At 36.9% G+C, this 20,985-nt stretch overlaps 2 protein-coding genes across 5 annotated transcripts in view; both read left to right on the top strand.

Annotated features, from left to right (window-relative positions):
- LOC114243933 (uncharacterized) overlaps positions 1-20,985 on the top strand; it is a 463,932-nt gene that overhangs the window by 299,388 nt on the left and 143,559 nt on the right. The gene's annotated exons all lie outside the window — the stretch shown is intronic.
- Positions 927-2,909, top strand: LOC149499828 (uncharacterized). The gene has a single exon (XM_089738462.1). The coding sequence runs from the start codon at positions 1,083-1,085 to the stop codon at positions 1,893-1,895; it is 813 nt and encodes a 270-aa protein (XP_089594588.1). The 5' UTR covers positions 927-1,082; the 3' UTR covers positions 1,896-2,909.

The following is a 20,985-nucleotide window of genomic DNA, read 5'->3' as shown; positions in this document are numbered from 1 at the left end:
CACTACTTTTTCCTTACAGTCCCAAATCTTTTTGGGGGGCTCGTCCAGGGTGCAGTTCGGTGATAAATCACCGGAGGTTGATGTGTTCCTATAGTGATTAGTTGTCATTACGATGCTATCTCACTCGTTGAGGCTGGCATAGCCCTCTAAGACAACCAGCTTAAGTAAAACAAAGCGATGCTAGAGTATTTTCTTTTTTTCAAAAAGATTTTGGTATTAAAGTTAAAACCCACTAGTTTTCGCCTTACCATCCCACCACACCTTTTGATTGTAACTCATATTTAGCTAAAACTGAGTTACAATGTTATTATTCCATGTACTTGTCGATTTATTTATTTATTTAGACACACCAAGAGCAATACACACAAAACATTGAAGCTTTAAGCCAGTTACAGGCATCTACAGCAATGTCTATTCTCGTCTTTCAAATATAGTTTCTCTGGCAACAATTTTATTAAAAAAAAAAGCATTTATAAAATATAAAAACAACTGGGAATGACAATGAAAGACCTATATATTTCGGGGAACGCAGAAAGGCGCTCGTTCAGAATAAGAATGTCCGATTTACCAGGACAGCTCCCGAGGAAATGGAAACAAATGACGCAAAACAACCTCGAAACAAATGCACACGGCACAGTGATCGATGCCTAGGTACTATTCAGGATATTTTTTGTTCAATGCTCTTCTTATTTCGAGAATAAAATCGCTATCTAGATAATTGAAAAGAGAATTCCGATGTGTTGAGAAATCAACTAAGTAAATTTAGTTTATCAACGGTTCTATTTATTTAAACGATTGTGTAGCGGGCTTAGCTTCGACAGTCTGTGTCGAGTCGTCGCACAATAAACAGGTTGCAAACTGTCTTGCCTTATTAATAATTATCACCACATAATACCACACACGCTCTATATAAGCACAGACTCCACTTTGGTGACCCCGACGTGATTTGCTGACGACGTGACTGAGGCGTGATTATAGTGGTGATAAACTGTAACAATTTATAGTGAAAGACATTACGTGTTTTAAGGTGAAAAACTGAAACTGTTAGATTGTGCAATTTACATTTAAAAAATTATTTCACCATGGCTGAGGAAGGATTTAAGACGGATACGGGCGTGTTAGCAGTGTCAGTGGCAGCTAGAATTCCTGATTTTTGGCAGGATCAGCCCCGATTGTGGTTTATACAAGTCGAAGCCGTACTACAGTCCCAACACTTGGCAGATATAGCAAAATATCATATTGTCATTGCTAAGCTGGGGAAGCAAGTGATAGAGCAGGTAACAGATATTTTATTAAAACCCCCAGAAGAAGGAAAATACGAAGCCCTTAAGAGAAGACTTCTCGTAATATACGAGGAGTCAGAAAATCGACAAATACAAAAGTTAATAGGAGAAATGGATTTAGGTGACCAAAGACCATCGCAACTCCTGAGAAGAATGAAGGAGCTGGCACGAGATAAGATCACGGATGAAACGCTTACGGTTTTGTGGCAAAATCATCTGCCAGCCGCTGCACGCGCAGTATTAGCCGTGACGGATACCAAAGATATTTCGACCTTGGCAACGATCGCCGATAAAGTTATGGAGAATATGAAACCTACTAACGGCGTCGCTGAAGTCACCAGCTCCAGTCAAGTGGACTCAGCAATGGCTGCCGAGATAGCCAAGATAAATGTCCGGTTAAGCAAGATCGAAGGTGCAGGAAGAGCTTCCAGACCATTCTTTCACCGGAACTATTCCCGAGATGGAAGGTCAGCGTCCCGCGGACGAAGAGGACGTACTCCTCGTCGTACTCCAGCAAGCGAGGATTGGGTATGCTTTTACCATTACAAATATAAGGAAAAAGCACACCGGTGTGTAGAGCCTTGCGCCTGGGAGAAGAAGCAGGGAAACTAACCACCGCGCAGTCATCACTGGCGGAAGTCTGCAGCGGAACAAATTACCGCCTAAGTGTTACGGACCGTTGTAGTGGATTACGTTTTTTAATAGACACTGGTGCGAATATTTCGGTATTGCCACGTAGTAAAGTGCAAAAAAACGTTAGCAGTGAGTGTACAGACTATACATTATATGCGGCCAATGGAACTATGATAAGAACTTATGGACTAAAAACTTTATTACTAGATTTAGGGTTACGTAGAGCATTTCGCTGGGCTTTTGTAATAGCTGACGTACGACAGCCGATCATAGGTGCCGATTTTTTAGTACATTTTAAGTTAATCGTAGATTTAAGTACACGTAAGCTTTTTGATGATGTCACAAAGTTGAACATTTTTACTGGGATTGTCAACACTAACGAACAATCAGTAAAAACGGTAGACGTGACACATCCATTTTACCAGTTGTTGGCCGAGTATCCTGATATTACCAAGCCAATATCATTCAAGGAACCGCCCAAACATGCGGTCTACCATGAAATTATTACCACGGGCCCGCCTGTCCACGCTAAGGCGAGGCCGTTGCCACCGCACCGATACGCGAAGGTTAAAGAAGAATTTAAAATTATGCTAGAGCTAGGCATTTGTAAACCGTCGAAAAGTGCATGGGCAAGCCCTCTGCATGTGGTACCTAAAAAGGACGGACAAATTCGCCCATGCGGTGACTATAGAGCACTTAATGCTGTGACGCAACCGGATAGATATCCGATACCGAGGTTGCATGACTTCACTTACTTATTACATAATAAAAAGTACTTTTCACGGATTGATATAAATAGGGCCTATCATTTTATTATGGTAGCGCCTGAGGATGTGGAGAAGACAGCAGTGATCACACCTTTCGGACTTTTTGAGTTTCCGCGTATGCCGTTCGGCTTGCGCAATGCCGCACAAACCTTTCAACGGTTTATGAATCACACAGTGTTAGAAGGTCTAGATTTTTTGTATGGTTATATCGATGACGTCATAATTGCAAGTGAAGATTTAAGCACTCATAAAAAACATTTGCGTGAAGTTTTTGAACGCTTCAACAAGTTTGGTATTACTATAAATTTACACAAGTGCTGTTTCGGTCAGCCTAAGATAGAATTTTTGGGTTTTGAAGTATCAACAGAAGGTATACGACCTTTGAAAGATAAAGTAGACGCAATTGAAAAATTCCCGAAACCTGAAACCGTTCAACAACTTCGTAGATTTTTAGGCATGGTCAATTTTTACAGATTGCATATGCCGCATGCCGTAGAATATCAAGCAGAACTTAATAAATATTTAATAAATTCAAAGAAAAACGATAAGTCTATAATCAAATGGACGGACAATGCAAACAAAGCATTTTTAGAATGCAAAAATAATTTACAGAATGCAGCTACGCTGTCGTATCCGAAACCTGATGCCGCACTTGCACTTATGACCGATGCGTCGAGTACGTGTGTGGGTGCGGTGTTGCAACAGTTCGTTAATAACACGTGGAAACCACTAGGTTATTTTTCCAAGAAAATGACCACAGCGGAGACCAAATACAGTACCTACGATAGGGAACTGTTAGCAGTATTTTCAGCTATAAAATATTTTAGAAATATGGTAGAAGGTCATAACTTAATTATATATACGGATCACAAGCCGTTAACATTTGCATTTTCTAAAATAGGAGGAAACAATGAGCTACCGCGTCGCATCAGACAACTCTTATTTATTAGTGAGTTCACGTCAGATATTAGGTACATAGACGGCGATAAGAATATTGTCGCAGATGCACTATCGCGTGTAGAAACAGTTAGTTGCCCCACGGTCTTGAATTTTACTGACATCGCACTCTCACAAGCTAACGACGAGCAACTTATTGAGTTACGTAGCAGGTCAAGTAACCAGTACAAATTCAAGGAAATATTGTTGTCAGATTGTAATATTCCCATAGTATGTGAAACCTCAACGGACAAAATTAGACCGTATATACCAGAACAGTATAGACGTTTAGCATTCGATTCAGTGCATAATTTGAGTCACCCAGGAATTCGAACCTCTAAAAAATTGGTGAAGGAAAGATTTTTCTGGGTTAATATGAATGTAGACGTCAGTAAATGGGCAAAAAGTTGTATTAAATGCCAACGAGCAAAAGTACATAGGCATACTAAATCTAAAATTAGTCAATTTCCGTTAGCTGAACGATTTACGCACATCCACGTAGATATAGTCGGCCCCTTGCCTATGTCCTTGCAAGACTATAGGTATTTAGTTACGATTGTAGATCGTCAAACTGGATGGCCAGAAGCCTTTCCAGTTAAGGATATTACGGCAGAGACGGTTGCAAAAGTAATAGTCGAGGGATGGATTTCGCGATTTGGCTGCCCCGCTAAACTAACCACGGATCAAGGCAGACAATTTGAAAGTAATGTTTTTAAGGAACTAATGAAGTGTCTAGGTATTTCTTTTCCACAGTGTTAATTCAGGGGGACTGTTTGGGGTTATATTAGTGGGCTAACTCTAAATTCAGAATGCCGGAGACTTCAAAAATGAATGGATACGCGAAAACCAACGGACACAGTTATGATATGGAAGATGGATCAGTATTTTTGTTCACATCGGAATCTGTTGGCGAGGGTCATCCAGACAAAATGTGTGACCAAATAAGCGACGACTCGACACAGACTGTCGAAGCTAAGCCCGCTACAATTGCATACGTTAATCTACTTGGTCTGGCCATAAATACTGTGACATTAAAAAATATAAAAAAATATATTGCAAATAACATTTATTACTTTTACAGTGTGTTAGTTTAATACATAAATATAAAAAAATTTAAAGTATAAAAAGCTTATACGAAGTGGTCTCCAGTGGCTGCGATACAGTCATTTAAGCTTTGAGGCCAGTTATCAATAGAAGCACGCACTCTTTCCATGGGAAAATTTTTCACTGCCAATCGTACGGATTGTTTTAGGGGCTCCAAATTATCATGGCGCTTAGAGCAAGCCGTACTCTCTAAAACTGACCATAAATCATAATCCAGCGGATTAAGATCGGGACTAGACGACGGCCAGTCTTCAGCTCTGATGAAGTTCGAAACGTTCGTTTCCAACCAAGACTGCGTAGACCGAGCTTTATGACCTGGCGCCGAGTCTTGCTGGAAGGATCATTCTTGATTATTGAACATGGTGTTGTTAAGGGGCTTCACTACCTTCTCAAGAATGGTATCTTGATACACTTGTGCCGGTGTTTTGATACCTTTTTCACAAAAGTATGACCCAGTCACTCCCTCATAGCTAATACCCCACAAAACCATCACTGAAGTCGGATAGTGCCCACGTTGCACTCTGTCGACTAATTGGGAAGCTTCCTTAGAGCTTTGAGCATAAATACGGTCATTTTGTTTGTTAAAATGTTGCTCAATTGTAAAAATGTTCTCATCCGTAAACAAAAATTTTCTATGACCTCCCTTTGCGTACCGCTTCAGTAGTTGTTTGGATTTTACCACCCTATTCTCTTTAAATTATCAGTTAAGAAATCATCTTTTAATTTAAACGCGACATGGTTCTAGGTGCTATCTTCATCTCCCGAGATAAAATCTTTTGCTTTCGAACAGGATTTCTTCGAATTCTTTCCCTTACTGCTTTGACCACCTTTTTCGTACGAACCCTACGTGGACGGCCAGATCTTTTTCTGTCACAAACAGAGGAGGTCTCATTGCACCTATTAATGGCTCGGTACACAAACATTTTACTAATACCAAGCGTATGAAGAGTTTTAAAAATTGCATTTGGCTCCATACCTACTTTATGTAATGCAATCACAACGATTCGGTTCTCTTTATCACCCCACTCCATTATAATATCGCAAAAAATTGTGCAATGTATTGGCGCCAAAATGAGAAAACTCAATGAGCAATCATATAAAAATGACAGATTCCAAATTCAAATGTAATATTTTGTTTATTTTTAATTGTAACAGTATTTATGGCCAGAGTATATCAAGTTGTCATTATTAGCGTCACATCACAACGTGACGCTTTAAGGTATAAGTTCAAGATCTCCAAGGTACACGAGCAGGCTTACAATACCCCCTACTACGCGATTGTAGTACTGACACGAGACTCACTGACTGAGAATGCTGTCTGTTCTCCGATTAATCCTTTAATCGCTTTTACGACCCTTATGCGTTGATAATCAACCCAACACTGTCCAACCGAATTGTTTGATGATTTAATTAGACTCTTATTTGTCTAATCAAATATCTATGATATCCAAGATAATAATGGGTAAGAAGGTCAAAACAGTAAGCCAAATAAAAGTCTCTTAAAAACAAACATTTGATTTAAAAATAAAGAGTAAATTATGAGCCTTTGATATCTACTAGCTGTATTTATTTTTCGAATCCTAATTCTTAATGGTGATAAAATTAATACTCCATTAGCCATATATTTCGGCAAACCAATATTATCGCAGAATTCCCCCGAAGCGAAGTGCCAATTTCTATTCACCGCGTGCTTGTTTTCGTCGTTTAGAGAAAAACGGAAAATGCTCTAGAAAACATTATTTGCTCTCGCTCTCGATGACAACAATACGATCATATAAATCGAAACGAGATTGCGTGTATATTTTACATAGTTTTTTTTTGTACAATCACGCTGTTTGGTACCTATAACTTAAAGACGGCTTTGTTTTAGTTATATAATGAGTTGTTGTTGTTTTTTTACTTAAATCAAATGGTTAGCCTTGAAATGTTTCGAACTCTGTGAATCAAAATAGCAAATCGATTCACGCCCTCCCTTCGCATATTACTAGGCTGCACTAAAAGTATCGGGAATGGAATATTTCCACTGTTCCTGTCATATTAAAATCTTTTTAATTGAAATCTAGTTGGTTTTAAAAATCGAATACCATTTATTTATTTAAAAAAAGATTCTCGGTCTTGTCACGAGATTTTGTCAAACTTGTTTAGTCATTGAGAAAATGGAATTAACTCGAGAAAATTCAAGAGCGATGATTTATTATGACTTTCGAAGTGGTTTAACACAAAAACAGTCTGTTGACCGGATGATTTCTGCATTTGGTGATGAAGCCCCATCCAAAACCACAATTTATCGCTGGTTTGCTGAGTTTCAACGTGGACGTGTCAAGCTCAGTGATGATCCCCGTCAAGGTCGTCCAAAAACTGCAGTCACCCAAGAAAACGTTGATGCTGTGCGTAAGCTGATTGAGGAAGATCGACATGTGACATATCGCGAAATTCAGGCAACTTTAGACATTGGCATGAGTCAAATACAAATAATCTTGCATGAACAATTAGGTGTAAAAAAGTTGTTTTCCCGATGGATACCGCATTCGCTCTGTGAAGAGCAAAAAGCGGCTCGCGTTACTTGGTGCGTCAGAACTCTCGAAAGATTCCACGCAGGATCCTCAAATGCTGTATACAACATTGTATCAGGTGAAGAATCCTGGATATACGCGTACGAACCCGAAACAAAAAACCAGTCACGAGTTTGGGTGTTCGAAAATGAGTTAAAGCCAACAAAAATTGTTCGTTCACGGAGTGTTGCAAAAAAATTGTGGCCACGTTTGTCTCCAAAACCGGCCATGTTACGACTATTCCTCTTGAGGGACAAAGAACGGTTAATGCAGAATGGTATGCTAGCATTTGTTTGCCACAGGTCGTTTCTGAACTCCGTAAAGAGAACTGCAACCGCCGCATCATCCTCCATCACGACAATGCGAGTTCTCACACCGCGCACAGAACAAAAGAGTTTTTAGAGCAAGAAAACATAGAATTATTAGACCATCCGCCGTACAGCCCCGACCTAAGCCCTAATGATTTCCATACTTTCCCTAAAATAAAGAATAAATTGCGTGGACAGAGATTTTCATCACCTGAAGAAGCTGTGGACGCCTACAAAACGGCAATTTTGGAGACCCCAACTTCCGAATGGAATGGTTGCTTCAATGATTGGTTCCATCGTATGGAAAAATGTGTCAAATTTCGCGGAGAATACTTCGAAAAGCAATAAATACATTTTTAAATAGTAATGTTGTGTCACTTCGTTAATTCCCGAACATTTCAGTGCCGCCCTCGTATATGTTTAAAATACATATATTTTTGACGGCAGCTTTCTCCAGCTAATAGTACTCCTCTACAATTAGCACCACTGATAGTTCTGCTATGATAATCTGCTAGTTTTCAACGCTAATACAGCCCTTTCTGGCTTAGACATCATTACCGCTACAATTACGAACTCTGTCACGAGCAGTTCCCGACTCCTCTACCCTGTGGCTTCACATTAAATTCGAAACTCGATAACAATGAAACACTAATTTCTTTTCATTCGAAGAGTACGCGTTTGAAATTCTAACATCATTTCAATTGCTTATCTCGATGGGATAAGGCGTATCAGTCGGCAACTTAAAGCTAATAGTACTGGCTACGAATTGTGTATTTTCCGGAAATGGGAGAAGTACAATGTACCTAAATACGCATTAAAAAATATATTGTGTCTTGGACTGCGTTTTGGTAAGGCGCACTTTAGTACATTAATATAATAAAATCTGCTGACGCGCAGGCTTTACTATTTTGAAGGAACGCCGGGGTGCCTGGCATTCACCAGACTGGCATCGCAATAAAAAGGCCAGGCACTTATGCTTGGTTTAGTGAATGAAAATTATACGATGGGGCGATACTTAACTAGAAACGAGGATACAGAGAAATATGAGAATATATTTTTTGTAGGCATTCTATTGCACGAAAAAACTTCTATGACTGACAAAATAATAATAATATGTAAAAAGTGTAATCCTATAAAATTGAAGAAGACCACAGCAATTCGATTAATTCGATCGATAATTGAAGAATTATTATTAAATAATCCTGAAACTTTAACGGTGTGAAGATTTCTGGCAATAAATCCCTTGAGCTTGAGCCCAGATTCCTCGTCAGATGTCCGAGTCAATTATATTGCCTTAAATAGAGGAAAGACGTGTGGCTTCCAATGACGAGGGTCTCCGTACACCACTGACTGTTTAGAGTTATTGCCCTTGAAAAATGTGACTAAATGCTGTAGTGGTATAAATGTTATTTTAATATATGAGTATACATAGCCGACGCGTTTTTCTCTTTCATCCGCGCTAAATGTTTTATACTAAATACGTCAGGCGTTGTATTTTCCGCAATTAGAGAGTTGCTTCTGTCGCTTTGTAATTTTTAAACTATCTATCGATTTTTAGATTCGTTGGTACGTAATCATCGAGCATGCCTATTTATTATAGCAAATAAATTTAGCGTTTTTCGGATGTAATTAAAATTGCAAAAGGAATCTACGAATTATCATGGTGTCCACGCTTATACTAGTGCTATCCTTAGTGCAATGGCAGATTGGTCTGGATTTTCAGTCTGATGTGGATTTTCAACTCAATCAAGAAATAAATTAAGTCAATAATCAAGAAATCTATTAAGACAAATTGAATCATAGAAATATATTCTACATATTACTTACACTTGATGTCAACATATTTGTAACCAAAAAGCCCGAAAAATAAGCAATCAATAATCCGAGTGCTTACTTTTGGCCATTTGGCCATTATGGCCATATTAATGTGCCTAGTGCTTACCATTAGGTGTTGATTTGGCTAAACGATTACCCATACACAAAACTATTACGATTAAAGTTCAAGAGTCGATTTTAACTTCGAACGAAACATATACCTCGAAAACAACATGACTGAACAACCATGAGAACAGCAAATGAAACAATTTACAAACGGTAACCTGCGCATCTACCGCTCTCTGGCGAGGCCAGGGCCGGAACAACAGACAGTTTCACACTTCACATTTCTGGTACTCTAAAAGTTGCTTATGCAAATAATTTAAGGTGAAAAAAAACGATAATATCGCGGTATACTCGTTCTTAATGATGCGACCATGCCGGGACTCCAAACCCGCAGCCAAACAGTTGTAGTCGTCGTGGCCTAACGGATAAGACGTCCGGTGCATTCGTGTTGAAGCGATGCACCGGTGTTCGAATCCCGCAGGCGGGTACCAATTTTTCTAATGAAATACGTACTCGACAAATGTTCACGATTGACTTCCACGGTGAAGGAATAACATCGTGTAATAAAAATTAAACCCGCAAAATTATAATTTGCGTAATTACTGGTGGTAGGACCTCTTGTGAGTCCGCGCGGGTGGGTACCACAGATGAGTGGGCGAGCTCACAGCCCACCTGGTGTTAAGTGGTTACTGGAGCCCATAGACATCTACAACATAAATGCGCCACCCACCTTGAGATATAAGTTCTAAAGTCTCAGTATAGTTACAACTGTTGACCCACCCTTCAAATCGAAACGCATTACTGCTTCACGGCAGAAATAGGCAGGATTGTGGTACCTATTCCCTAACATAAATATATTTCCTAAGATAAAATAATAAAACAATTTTAATTTGCCGAAAGGATTCACTTAAATCCTTTCCAAGGAAGAAAGCTTCCTCGTGATTTCAAATTATCTAACATCGAGATTAGACAATTTTTTTAATTTTCAAATTGACGACGAACCTACCCAAAATTTTTTTTTAAGCCCCGGTATCCCAGTTACGCTGTTTTCTTGTATGCACTTGTGTATTTCCTCGAAAGGTATGTTATTAAATATATGCTATGCTATTTAATAATTAGATAATTTACTAAAGAAACAAAAAAAAATAAACATCATAATATTATCTAAACCAATAAAAAAAAATTGCAGTGTCTGTTTGTAATAATAAAATAACCACTTTTTAATAAATGCGTATTTTTTTAAATTTTGTCTGTCTTCTGTTTGTTCCGGCTAATCTTTGGAACGGCTGGACCGATTTCGAGAGGATTTTCACTGATAGCTAGCTGATGATGTAAGGAGTAACTTGGGCTACTTTTTTAGACCCGCGGCGTGACGCGCGGTGCGAAATACATATAGGTTGTCATTAAATAGCATCCATGGTACCTCTCAATTAAGGGATCATCTCAAATTTCCGAAGGTAGACCATACGTGTATGTACGCAATTATACTTAGTTAAATAATTAATTTACCATCAGGTGACCCGTCTTGCTCGTTTGCCTCTCGTTGAAATAAAAAAAAAAAAATAAAAAAAAAAAAAATAAAAAAAAAAATTGATAAAGATCTGCACCTAAAATCAGTTCTCACTTCTATGAAATTTAAAAAAAACAAATACATACATATATTTCAATTTTATATATCATTTATTGCCGTTCTACACTATTTATCCGTTCAAAAAAAAACTGAATATATACCATATAATATATACCATATATATTTTACAAAGTTTTTTTTTAACATAGCGTTCATTCACTTACAATAACATAACGTGAAATTTTATTGGATTAACGCAAAGAAAACATTTACCTATCTTGTGAGTAAAAACGGTAACCGGTTATTCATTACCCTCAAGATAAAAGTCAGTTTATGTTCAGCTTACATAATACGTAGGGTTGCCGTACAATAATAACCAGATTAACTCAAGCAGAAATAATAAAATCAAGAAAAATAACATACAATCTTTATTGTTATTTTAGTAAAATCAAAAATATCGCATTTTCAATTTACCGTGATGAGTGAACAGATAAACAAAGAACAATTCAGTAATGTCTTTGATCTTAAACGAACCATTTCGAAGTCGTCGTGGCCTAAACGATAAGACGTCCGGTGCATTCGTATCTAGCGATGCACCGGTGTTCGAATCCCGCATGCGGGTACCAATTTTTCTAATGAAATACGTACTTAACAAATGGTCACGATTAACTTCCACGGTAAAGGAATAACATCGTGTTATAAAAATCAAACCCGCAAAATTATAATTTGCGTAATTACTGGTGGTAGGACCTCTTGTGAGTCCGCCGCCGCCCCTCCTATTTCTGCCGTGAAGCAGTAATGCGTTTCGGTTTGAAGGGTGGGGCAGCCGTTGTAAGTTGTGAGACCTTAGAACTTATATCTCAAGATGTGTGGCGCATTTACGTTGTAGATGTCTATGGGCTCCAGTAATCACTTAACACCAGGTGGGCTGTGAGCTCGTCCACACAGCTAAGACAAGTATATTAAAATTTTATATCTTTTACGTCATCGTCGATGTTCACTTCACAAGGATCCCAATTATTTTTATTTTGGATAAAACTTAAGATAAATCGTTGCAAAATCACATTATCCACCAATTCGTATTCCCTTTTTTAATGGGACCTATTACTCTATATACTTAGTCTTGCCATAATACTGAGACAAAGGAAAAAAATCTATTGCAAATAACATTTATTACTTTTACAATGTGTTAGTTTAATACATAAATATAAAACAATTTAAAGTATAAAAAGCTTATTCGAAGTGGTCTCCATTGGCTGCAATACAGTCCTTTAAACGTTGAGGCCAGTTATCAATAGAAGCACGCACTTTTTCCATGGGAAAATTTTTCACTGCCAATCGTACGGACTGTTTTAGGGTCTCCAAATTATCATGGCGTTTAAAGCAAGCCGTACTCTCTAAAACTGACCATAAATTATAATTCAGCGGATTAAGATCGGGACTAGACGACGGCCAGTCTTCAGCTCTGATGAAGTCCGAAACGTTCGTTTCCAACCAAGACTGCGTAGACCGAGCTTTATGACCTGGCGCCGAGTCTTGCTGAAAGGACCATTCTTGATTATTGAACATGGTGTTGTTAAGGGGCTTCACTACCTTCTCAAGAATGGTATCTTGATACACTTGTGCCGATGTTTTGATACCTTTTTCACAAAAGTATGGCTCAGTTACTCCTTCATAGCTAATACCCCACCAAACCATCACTGAAGTCGGATAGTGCCCACGTTGCACTCTGTCGACTAATTGGGAAACTTCCTTAGAGCTTTGAGCATAAATACGGTCATTTTGTTTGTTAAAATGTTGCTCAATTGTAAAAAAATTTCATCCGTAAACAAAAAATTTCTATGACCTCCCTTTGCGTACCGCTTCAGTAGTTGTTTCGATTTTACCACCCTATTCTCTTTTAAATTATCAGTTAAGAAATGACCAATATGTCTCTTATAGGCTGCAAGTCCTAAGTCATCTTTTAAAATACGCGACATGGTTCTAGGTGCTATCTTCATCTCCCGAGATAAAATCTTTTGCTTTCAGACAGAAATTCTTCGAATTCTTTCCCTTACTGCTTTAACCACCTTTTTCGTGCGAATACTACGTGGATGGCTAGATATTTTTCCGTCACAAACAGAGGAGGTCTCATTGCACTTAATAATAGCCCGGTACACAAACATTTTACTAATACCAAGCGTATGGAGAGTTTTAAAAATTGCATTTGGCTCCATAACTACTTTGTGTAATGCAATCACAGTGATTCGGTTCTCTTTATCATCCCACTCCATTTTAATATCGCAAAATATTGTACAATGTACTGGGGCCAAAATGAGAAAACTCAATGAGCAATCATATATAAATGACAGATTCCAAATTCAAATGTAATATTTTGTTTATTTTTAATTGTAACAGTATTTATGACCAGACAAAGTATATGTTGTCCAATATTAAAGTATTATTGTTTATCGGCATATTAAGTTTTTTGGGCTCTTCAGCACTTCCCTGATTCTATTAGTTGGACTATATCCAAACTCCGTATTTCCTGTTTTCTTTTATCAACTTGGCAGCCCTGGTCAGTACGGCATAAAGAATTTAATTAAAAAGGTTTAATGTCCTTTAACTTTAACGACCCAATAGGATTAACATAACATTATATATTTTAAACAGAGCTTATCATTTAAACCTAAACTTTACTCCCTTTTATTCTTGTAGCCAATGATCCTTGTAATCCCTTTAAACTTTTCCAGCCTTTATTTTCTTATTGTAATTCGTTATTGAATAGCATCGGGCCACTGAGAAGTACGCCGGTAATTCTAAGCGGGTCGCGGTATTGTTTAATTTTATAATCCATGACGGAAGAAACAAGAGGAATGAAATTAGACGCATATACAGGTTGCGCCATTTTCGTATCTAAGCCAACAACATCTTAAATGTACTCGTATGTATGTATATTTTCCATAACAGCAACATAAGGGTCGTTTTCAAATTTGGGGCCAAAAGCGAGTTATTTGATTTAATTCTCATAACCTTAATGTTACCGTAATAATTATAAGTACAGTAAATTTGTTGTCATGACAACGGGCACGTGGTCCTATAACTATATTATATTCGTAAACACGGTTAAATTAGGAGTTGTACATTAAAAACTACCTCAAATCTCATTCGTATCACTTTGTTTGCTATTTTTCCAGTAATACGTTTTGAAATTCAACAATTTTATTTAATTATCGGTTTGAAGGGTGGGGCAGCCGTTGTAACTATACTTGAGACCTTGGAACTTATATCTCAAGGTGGCTGGCGCATTTACGTCGTAAATGTCTATGGGCTCCAGTAACCACTTAACACCAAGTGGGCTGTGAGCTCGTCCACTCATCTAGCAAAAAAAATAAAATAAAATAAAAGTCAGTTTATAATACAATAATAAAAGAAAACGAACTGGATATTAGAACATTATTAAAAACAAAAGAAGTAAGATTTCTAAGCTTTCTTAAAAAAAATCCTATTTATGCGTTATCTAATGCGTAAAATGAAAAATGCAAATGAATATTATATAATATTATCAATAAATGAGTGATTAACTTGATTGACTCGATTGTGATGAAGCATTTTTTTTAACATGCCTAAATATAAAAAAGATGTAAAATTAGAGAAAGTTTAAATTCATGAAATCGTTACTTTTTTGACCGCAAAATTGAAAACGACCCATTAATAAAATATGACATTAATAACATAATATGTATACACCACTGGCAAATTCTCAAAAATGCTCTTCGAAATAAGGCGAGTATTAGATATTATAATGTAACGATTGTCAGTCTTACAAATATGTACGTACATTGTTTGGGATCGGTTTTTTCACAATAAGTATAACGCGTGACGAATAATTTGAGCTCTGTTATCATTTTTAAAAGTCAACGTATTTCAATAGCGTTTGATTTAGATAACAGTTTCGTAAAGTAATCACAAAGTTCTACAGCTTCTAAATTAATTCAAACTATATTAATTAATATTAATGCAATAAAACTTTTCTAATTCGCTAATGGAGAATAATAGTGTTTAAGTTTTGATTTAGAATTGACTGAATTAATTTTAAAAGAGATACCTTTAAATATGAAACTTTAAAGTCACATTTCTCAATTTAGATTCAGCTTTAATTAAATAATGGTTTCTTTTTATTTAAAATAATTGTTTCGATCGTTATAAATACTCACTTCTCTTTGGTAAATTTTATTTCATTCCATTACTTAGTTAACATCGCAATTAAATCCATTCTAATCTATTCTATTTTTTTTTCTTTATGTCTGTTCATTGCTGATAAATCAATAAAGTTTTTAATATAAATCGTAAAGTTTAAGTTCGTTGTTTTTTTAATTTATTGCTAAGATGGGTGGACGAGCTCACAGCCCATCTGGAACCCATGGACATAACTTAAATGCGCCACCCACCTTGAGATATAAGTTCTAAGGTCTCAAGTATAGTTACAACGGCTGCTCCACCCTTCAAACCGAAACGCATTACTGCTTCACGGCAGAAATAGGCGGGGTGGTGGTACCTACCCGACTCACAAGAGGTCCTACCTTGTGGTTGATTTTCGATCATTTGCTATTATTGTTAAACTTGTAATGGAGAAAACTAATTAGTTAGTATACGGTTTGTGTTGAAACCGTTTCTTAATACAAGAACGGTTGTGGTAGTTTATGTTAATTAACAATGTTAAATTTTAAAAAGCGCGCGCTATTATTATTATTATTATTAATACTTTATTTCAACAAGAACCATTAACGCGACCGACGCCCTGACTTATGCACTAAAACTAAAATGGAAATGGGCTGGCCATGTCGCGAGATATACAGACCAGAGATGGACTGCGAAAGTTACATCTTGGAGCGGCCCAACGGGCAAGAGAAGTCGAGGGAGACCACTAACCAGATGGGAAGACGATCTTAGACGAACAGCTGGCACAAACTGGATAGACGTAGCACAGGATAGAGACGCTTGGGCATCTTTGGAGGAGGCCTTTACCCGATCCGGGGTTCTTGCTAACTAAATTTTACTGATTCATTACAAAACTCTTTTACATCCTAAATACTAATATATACATTTATATTTATTATATATTTTTTTAAACTTTGTAAAGCAAGAAATAAATGGCTTATTATTATTATTTCAATGTTCTTTTTTTTTTAATATCATAACATTTTGTTGGTAAGAATTACTTACAATCTATGTTAGTAACTTAAAAAATCTTGTAAAGATTAAAGAAGATTATGAAGAGATTAAATAATCACGTGGGAACGTATAACTTTGTATCATCTAGCAACTTCACGAATTCTGTACTTACTAAAATCACTCGAAATACGAATATTGGCTTAATAAATAGAAATTCTGTTCCGTTTACACAAGGGTATTAATTTATTCAAGTTTCAACTTCGAGAACAATCGAATCCAATCAGTAGATAGCGTTATCTTAATTACAAAAAAATTATGAGTACCAATTGTAAGCACGACTGAAATAACTTTACGTTATTTCGTTCTATTAAAACAAATAAAAACGGACACCGTGTGTTTATATACTGACTTTTATAACACAAGTTTTCCTAGCATAAAAGTCAGGGAATATTGTTATTGTATACTTTTTTTTTTTTATTTGCTTAGATGGGTGAACGAGCTCACAGCCCACCTGGTGTTAAGTGGTTACTGGAGCCCATAGACATCCACAACGTAAATGCGCCACCCACCTTGAGATATAAGTTCTAAGGTCTCAGTATAGTTACAACGGCTGCCCCACCCTCATGAAAAAGCCATGTATATTATTATACTAGTGTTAAGAATTCTTGAACGTGTTTGTATTTTAAGAGGCTTGAATAAATATTATTATTATTATTATATATTTTTTACTTGATTATAGGCATAAAACAATGGATTATTTGTGTCATAGATTATTATTTAATACTAGATGTAACATCGCCTACTGTTCTCATGGTATACAAAACTAAATCTGCGATGCACAAAAATAATAAAATTACAATAACAGCCTTTGCAATTACAAGAGGAATCACGGAGGCATATCAAATTTCAAACTATCCATAAGATCTGTTTATCTTCTAAGTAAATTGAAAGCAAGATCGAAACTTCGAGAAAGATAACACTCTAGGGATGTTGACGTATCCGAAATTAATCACTATAGTTCAAAAGTTCGATGGATGCGCTATCTTGTCTGTCCGTTGGGATATCGAGACAGCGGAGTGACAATGAACAAGAAAAATAGTTCTTTTATAGATGGTATTTATTTAAACCAAAATCAGGACAGCCTGCTGTTGTAACGACACATTTTATAGAATTGATGCAATTTGGCAATTTTAATAAATATAATCGACTAGAATAACTCGATACCCTATTTATCGAGAAATTTACTAAGAAGTTGCTACCAGAACCAGACCAATTAATACATAACTGAATAGCTATTCATTAGAATCATTTGGCGTCAACCATTGGTATTAATTACTAGGGTTGTCTCTTAATTATCCGTGACCAAAAAAAAATTAAAGTATGTATTTGGTAACAATATAAAGATAATAAAAATTACGTGAGATTAAGCCATAAAAGTAATTTTAATAAAATTGCAACTGCATAACCCCAACGAAAATACAACGTCTTTTATGTTTTATTTTGTATCATTTTATATACAATAGGTAAATACGATTTATAAATATTCATGATAAAAAGTAAAAAAGCACACTTTAATGTTAAGCCAAACCATTTTTTTTAATCCTGGTGATCCCGATCAGAATATCGGTCCAAAGAAATGAAATTATTGTCATCAGTCCTTAATACATGAGCAAAGTTCTAAGACTACCGGACGTAAACGTTCTTGAAAGTTTAACTAAAATATTCTATTTTATAGATCAATAGATACATGTGCATTCCACATATATGTTATGTTAATATGACAAAGATTCTTACAAATCAAATCCAGAATAATTTTAATGTTCATGTTTCTTCTTTTAAGGTCTTTTCAGTTTTTAACATCTCAGTATTATAGAATACACATAATGTTAAATATAGGTACTTATATAGATTACATATGACTTTGTATGCATAAATAAAAAACTACAATTTAATCTACCTATGTATAAAATAATAAAATACATACATACACCTAATTACATACAATATAATATACATGTAAAGCAATAATATATAAATACACATGAAAATACACAATTTAGTATTATAGTTAAGAATGGCCAAAAAAATAATAATAATAATTATTATGATTATTGTAAATAATAATAACAATTGTTTGAAGCTCCTTGACCTGAAACCTAACACCTACATACTTCTTCAAAAAGCTGCTAGATTAAACACGTGCAGAATCGTACGAAAGTTTCTGCAAATAGAATATGATCAACCACATAATGCAATAGTTAGCCAACCCCAAGAAACCGTGACATTTACTTGTCCGAGTCCGTAAATGTCACTAAAGTACTACCAGCACAAGCTGAGAAAGTAAAAAATTGTAATAAAAATAATAATAAATCGAATTGTGCCATAATTTATTCACATCCTAAATCCATTACAAAAAAAAAATTGCGACCTCTCGTCACAAACAATCCAAACAATTGCAATCAAAACTTTCAGTACAACTTCTTGCATAATAATTTAAAACAATTCAAACATAAATAAAATTTAACTTTAACTTGCTAGAGCTATTTATGTTCTACTACAAAGGTCCGTAATGAATTCGAATAGCACGAGTTTCGCTTTCATTGTTCGTCGGCCAACTTACAGGATTAAAGAGACGAACTCATACAAATGCGAAAATTATTCTCGAGAACGAGAATCCAGCAGAAAATATATTGTGATTTATTGCTTGACTTCTTCTATATCGTTCCCTCACTACTGAGGATCGCGACCACATGCGATGTACTTCCAATGCGCCCGATCATGGATGGCATGGACTGCATGGTACAGACTACCACCGAGTGCTTCTCTTGCTAGATCTGACCATCTGGCTGGTGTTCTGCCCACGGCGCGCTTGCCTTCTATTCGACCCGTAATTATGAGCTTCTCTAATTCATGTCTGGGAGACCGCATGATGTGTCCGAAGAAGCTCATAACACATTGCTTGACTACGCACATCAATATAAGTTCGCGCTATGATAGTACCATAACCACTTACGTACATTAATTTAGCATGAGCAATAAAAATGAAAAACCTTGATATAGTGAAATAATCCATTGTAACAATGATCTCCAAGACAAACATAAATATGACATGGGAACTATTTTTTTTTTTTTCGATGGTTGGACGAGCTCACAGCCCATCTGGTGTTCAGTGGTTACTGGAGCCAATAGACATCCACAACGTAAATGCGCCACCCACCTTGAGATATGAGTTCTAAGGTCTCAGGTTACAACGGCTGCCCCATCCTTCAAACCGAAACGCGTTACTGCTTCACGGTAGAAATAGGCAGGGTGGTGGTACCCACCCGCGCGGACTCACAAGAGGACCTACCCCCAGTAAAAAAATAATAAATAATTAATAAATAACATGAAGATATACCCCGGTCGCCGAATATCCACCTAGCACTATTAGCCGATGACACGGCTATCTACTACTCGTACAGGAAGAAGTCGTTATTGCATCGGCGACTCCAGATCGCAGCCACCATGGGACAGTGGTTGGTTTGGTGTTTGGTTTAGGTACCTCAAGCACCGGACACCGTTCTCGTCTAACCCGTCGCTCGCGACGAAGAGTTCGGCGAGTAAACTAAACCATAGACACAGCCTACTGAGTTTCTCGCCGGATCTTCTCAGTGGGTCGCGTTTCCGACACGGTGGTAGATTCTGCGAAGCACTGCTCTTGCTAGGGCCAGTGTTAGCAACGCCTCCTGGCTTGAGCCCCGAGAGCTCACCTACACATTAGGGTTACACTGCAATAGCCTCTCAAGGCTACCAGATCAGATAAAAAAAAACCAGTCATATTTTTGACTCATTCGGGGGTGCAGTAGTTAACGCCTGAGACTGTTGTGCCGAGGGTCGCGGGTTCGCTTCCCACATCGGGCAAACATTGTGTGATGAACAGATATGTTTTATCTGTACCTGGGTGGTTGTTATCTATATATGTATATTTTTAAACGTATATAAGTTGTTTGTCTATCTCTGGTACCCATAACACAGGGAATCCTTAATTAGGACCGGATGACCGTGTGTCAATTGTTCCCAACTATTCTCGGAATAGGAACTATATTATGTCAATGAACTTGATGTGGAGCTTGATATCAATCACTGTCGAAGAAAAAGAATATGGTGAAACTAGTCTTCATAGAAGTCCTCCATCATCACAGATTTTTCGTAAAGGTAGCGATGAAAAAATTTAAATGGTTAAGGACAGAATTCGTCACAATGCTGTATTTCCAGCACAAATGCTAATTTAGCACTTTTTTTTTTATTGCTTAGATGAGTGGACGAGCTCACGGCCCACCTGATGTTAAGTGGTTACTGGAGCCCATAGACACCTACAACGTAAATGCGCTACGCACCTTAAGATATAAGTTCTAAGGTCTCAGTATAATCACAACGGCTGCCCCAACCTTCAAACCGAAACGCATTACTGATTCACGGCTGAAATAGGCAGGGAGGTGGTACCTACCCGTGCGGACTCACAAGAGGTCCTACCACCAGTAAAAATATTTTGCCGTTTTCCCAAAATAATTATCAACAGGGTTATTTATATACAAACCGAGACAAGTTTTTGTAAATTCAAAATACAACTAAAAAATTTTATACTGACTTCAATAATTTGTTTGGTACGTGCGGTGGCTCTGTTTTTGGAAAATGGAGTTTGTTAACGGAAGCCCAATGGGTTTTATTATTATTTTGACTTGTGCGACTTTGACTTGCGCGACTGTGCGTATTCTTGGCGCGCTCTCATTGTAAGGTATTTTTCAACTTTGAAAATAC

This window comes from Bombyx mandarina, chromosome 25 (assembly GCF_030267445.1).
Source record: "Bombyx mandarina strain Sakado chromosome 25, ASM3026744v2".
NCBI lineage: Eukaryota > Metazoa > Arthropoda > Insecta > Lepidoptera > Bombycidae > Bombyx > Bombyx mandarina.
This window is presented reverse-complemented; position numbering and strand designations above follow the sequence as displayed.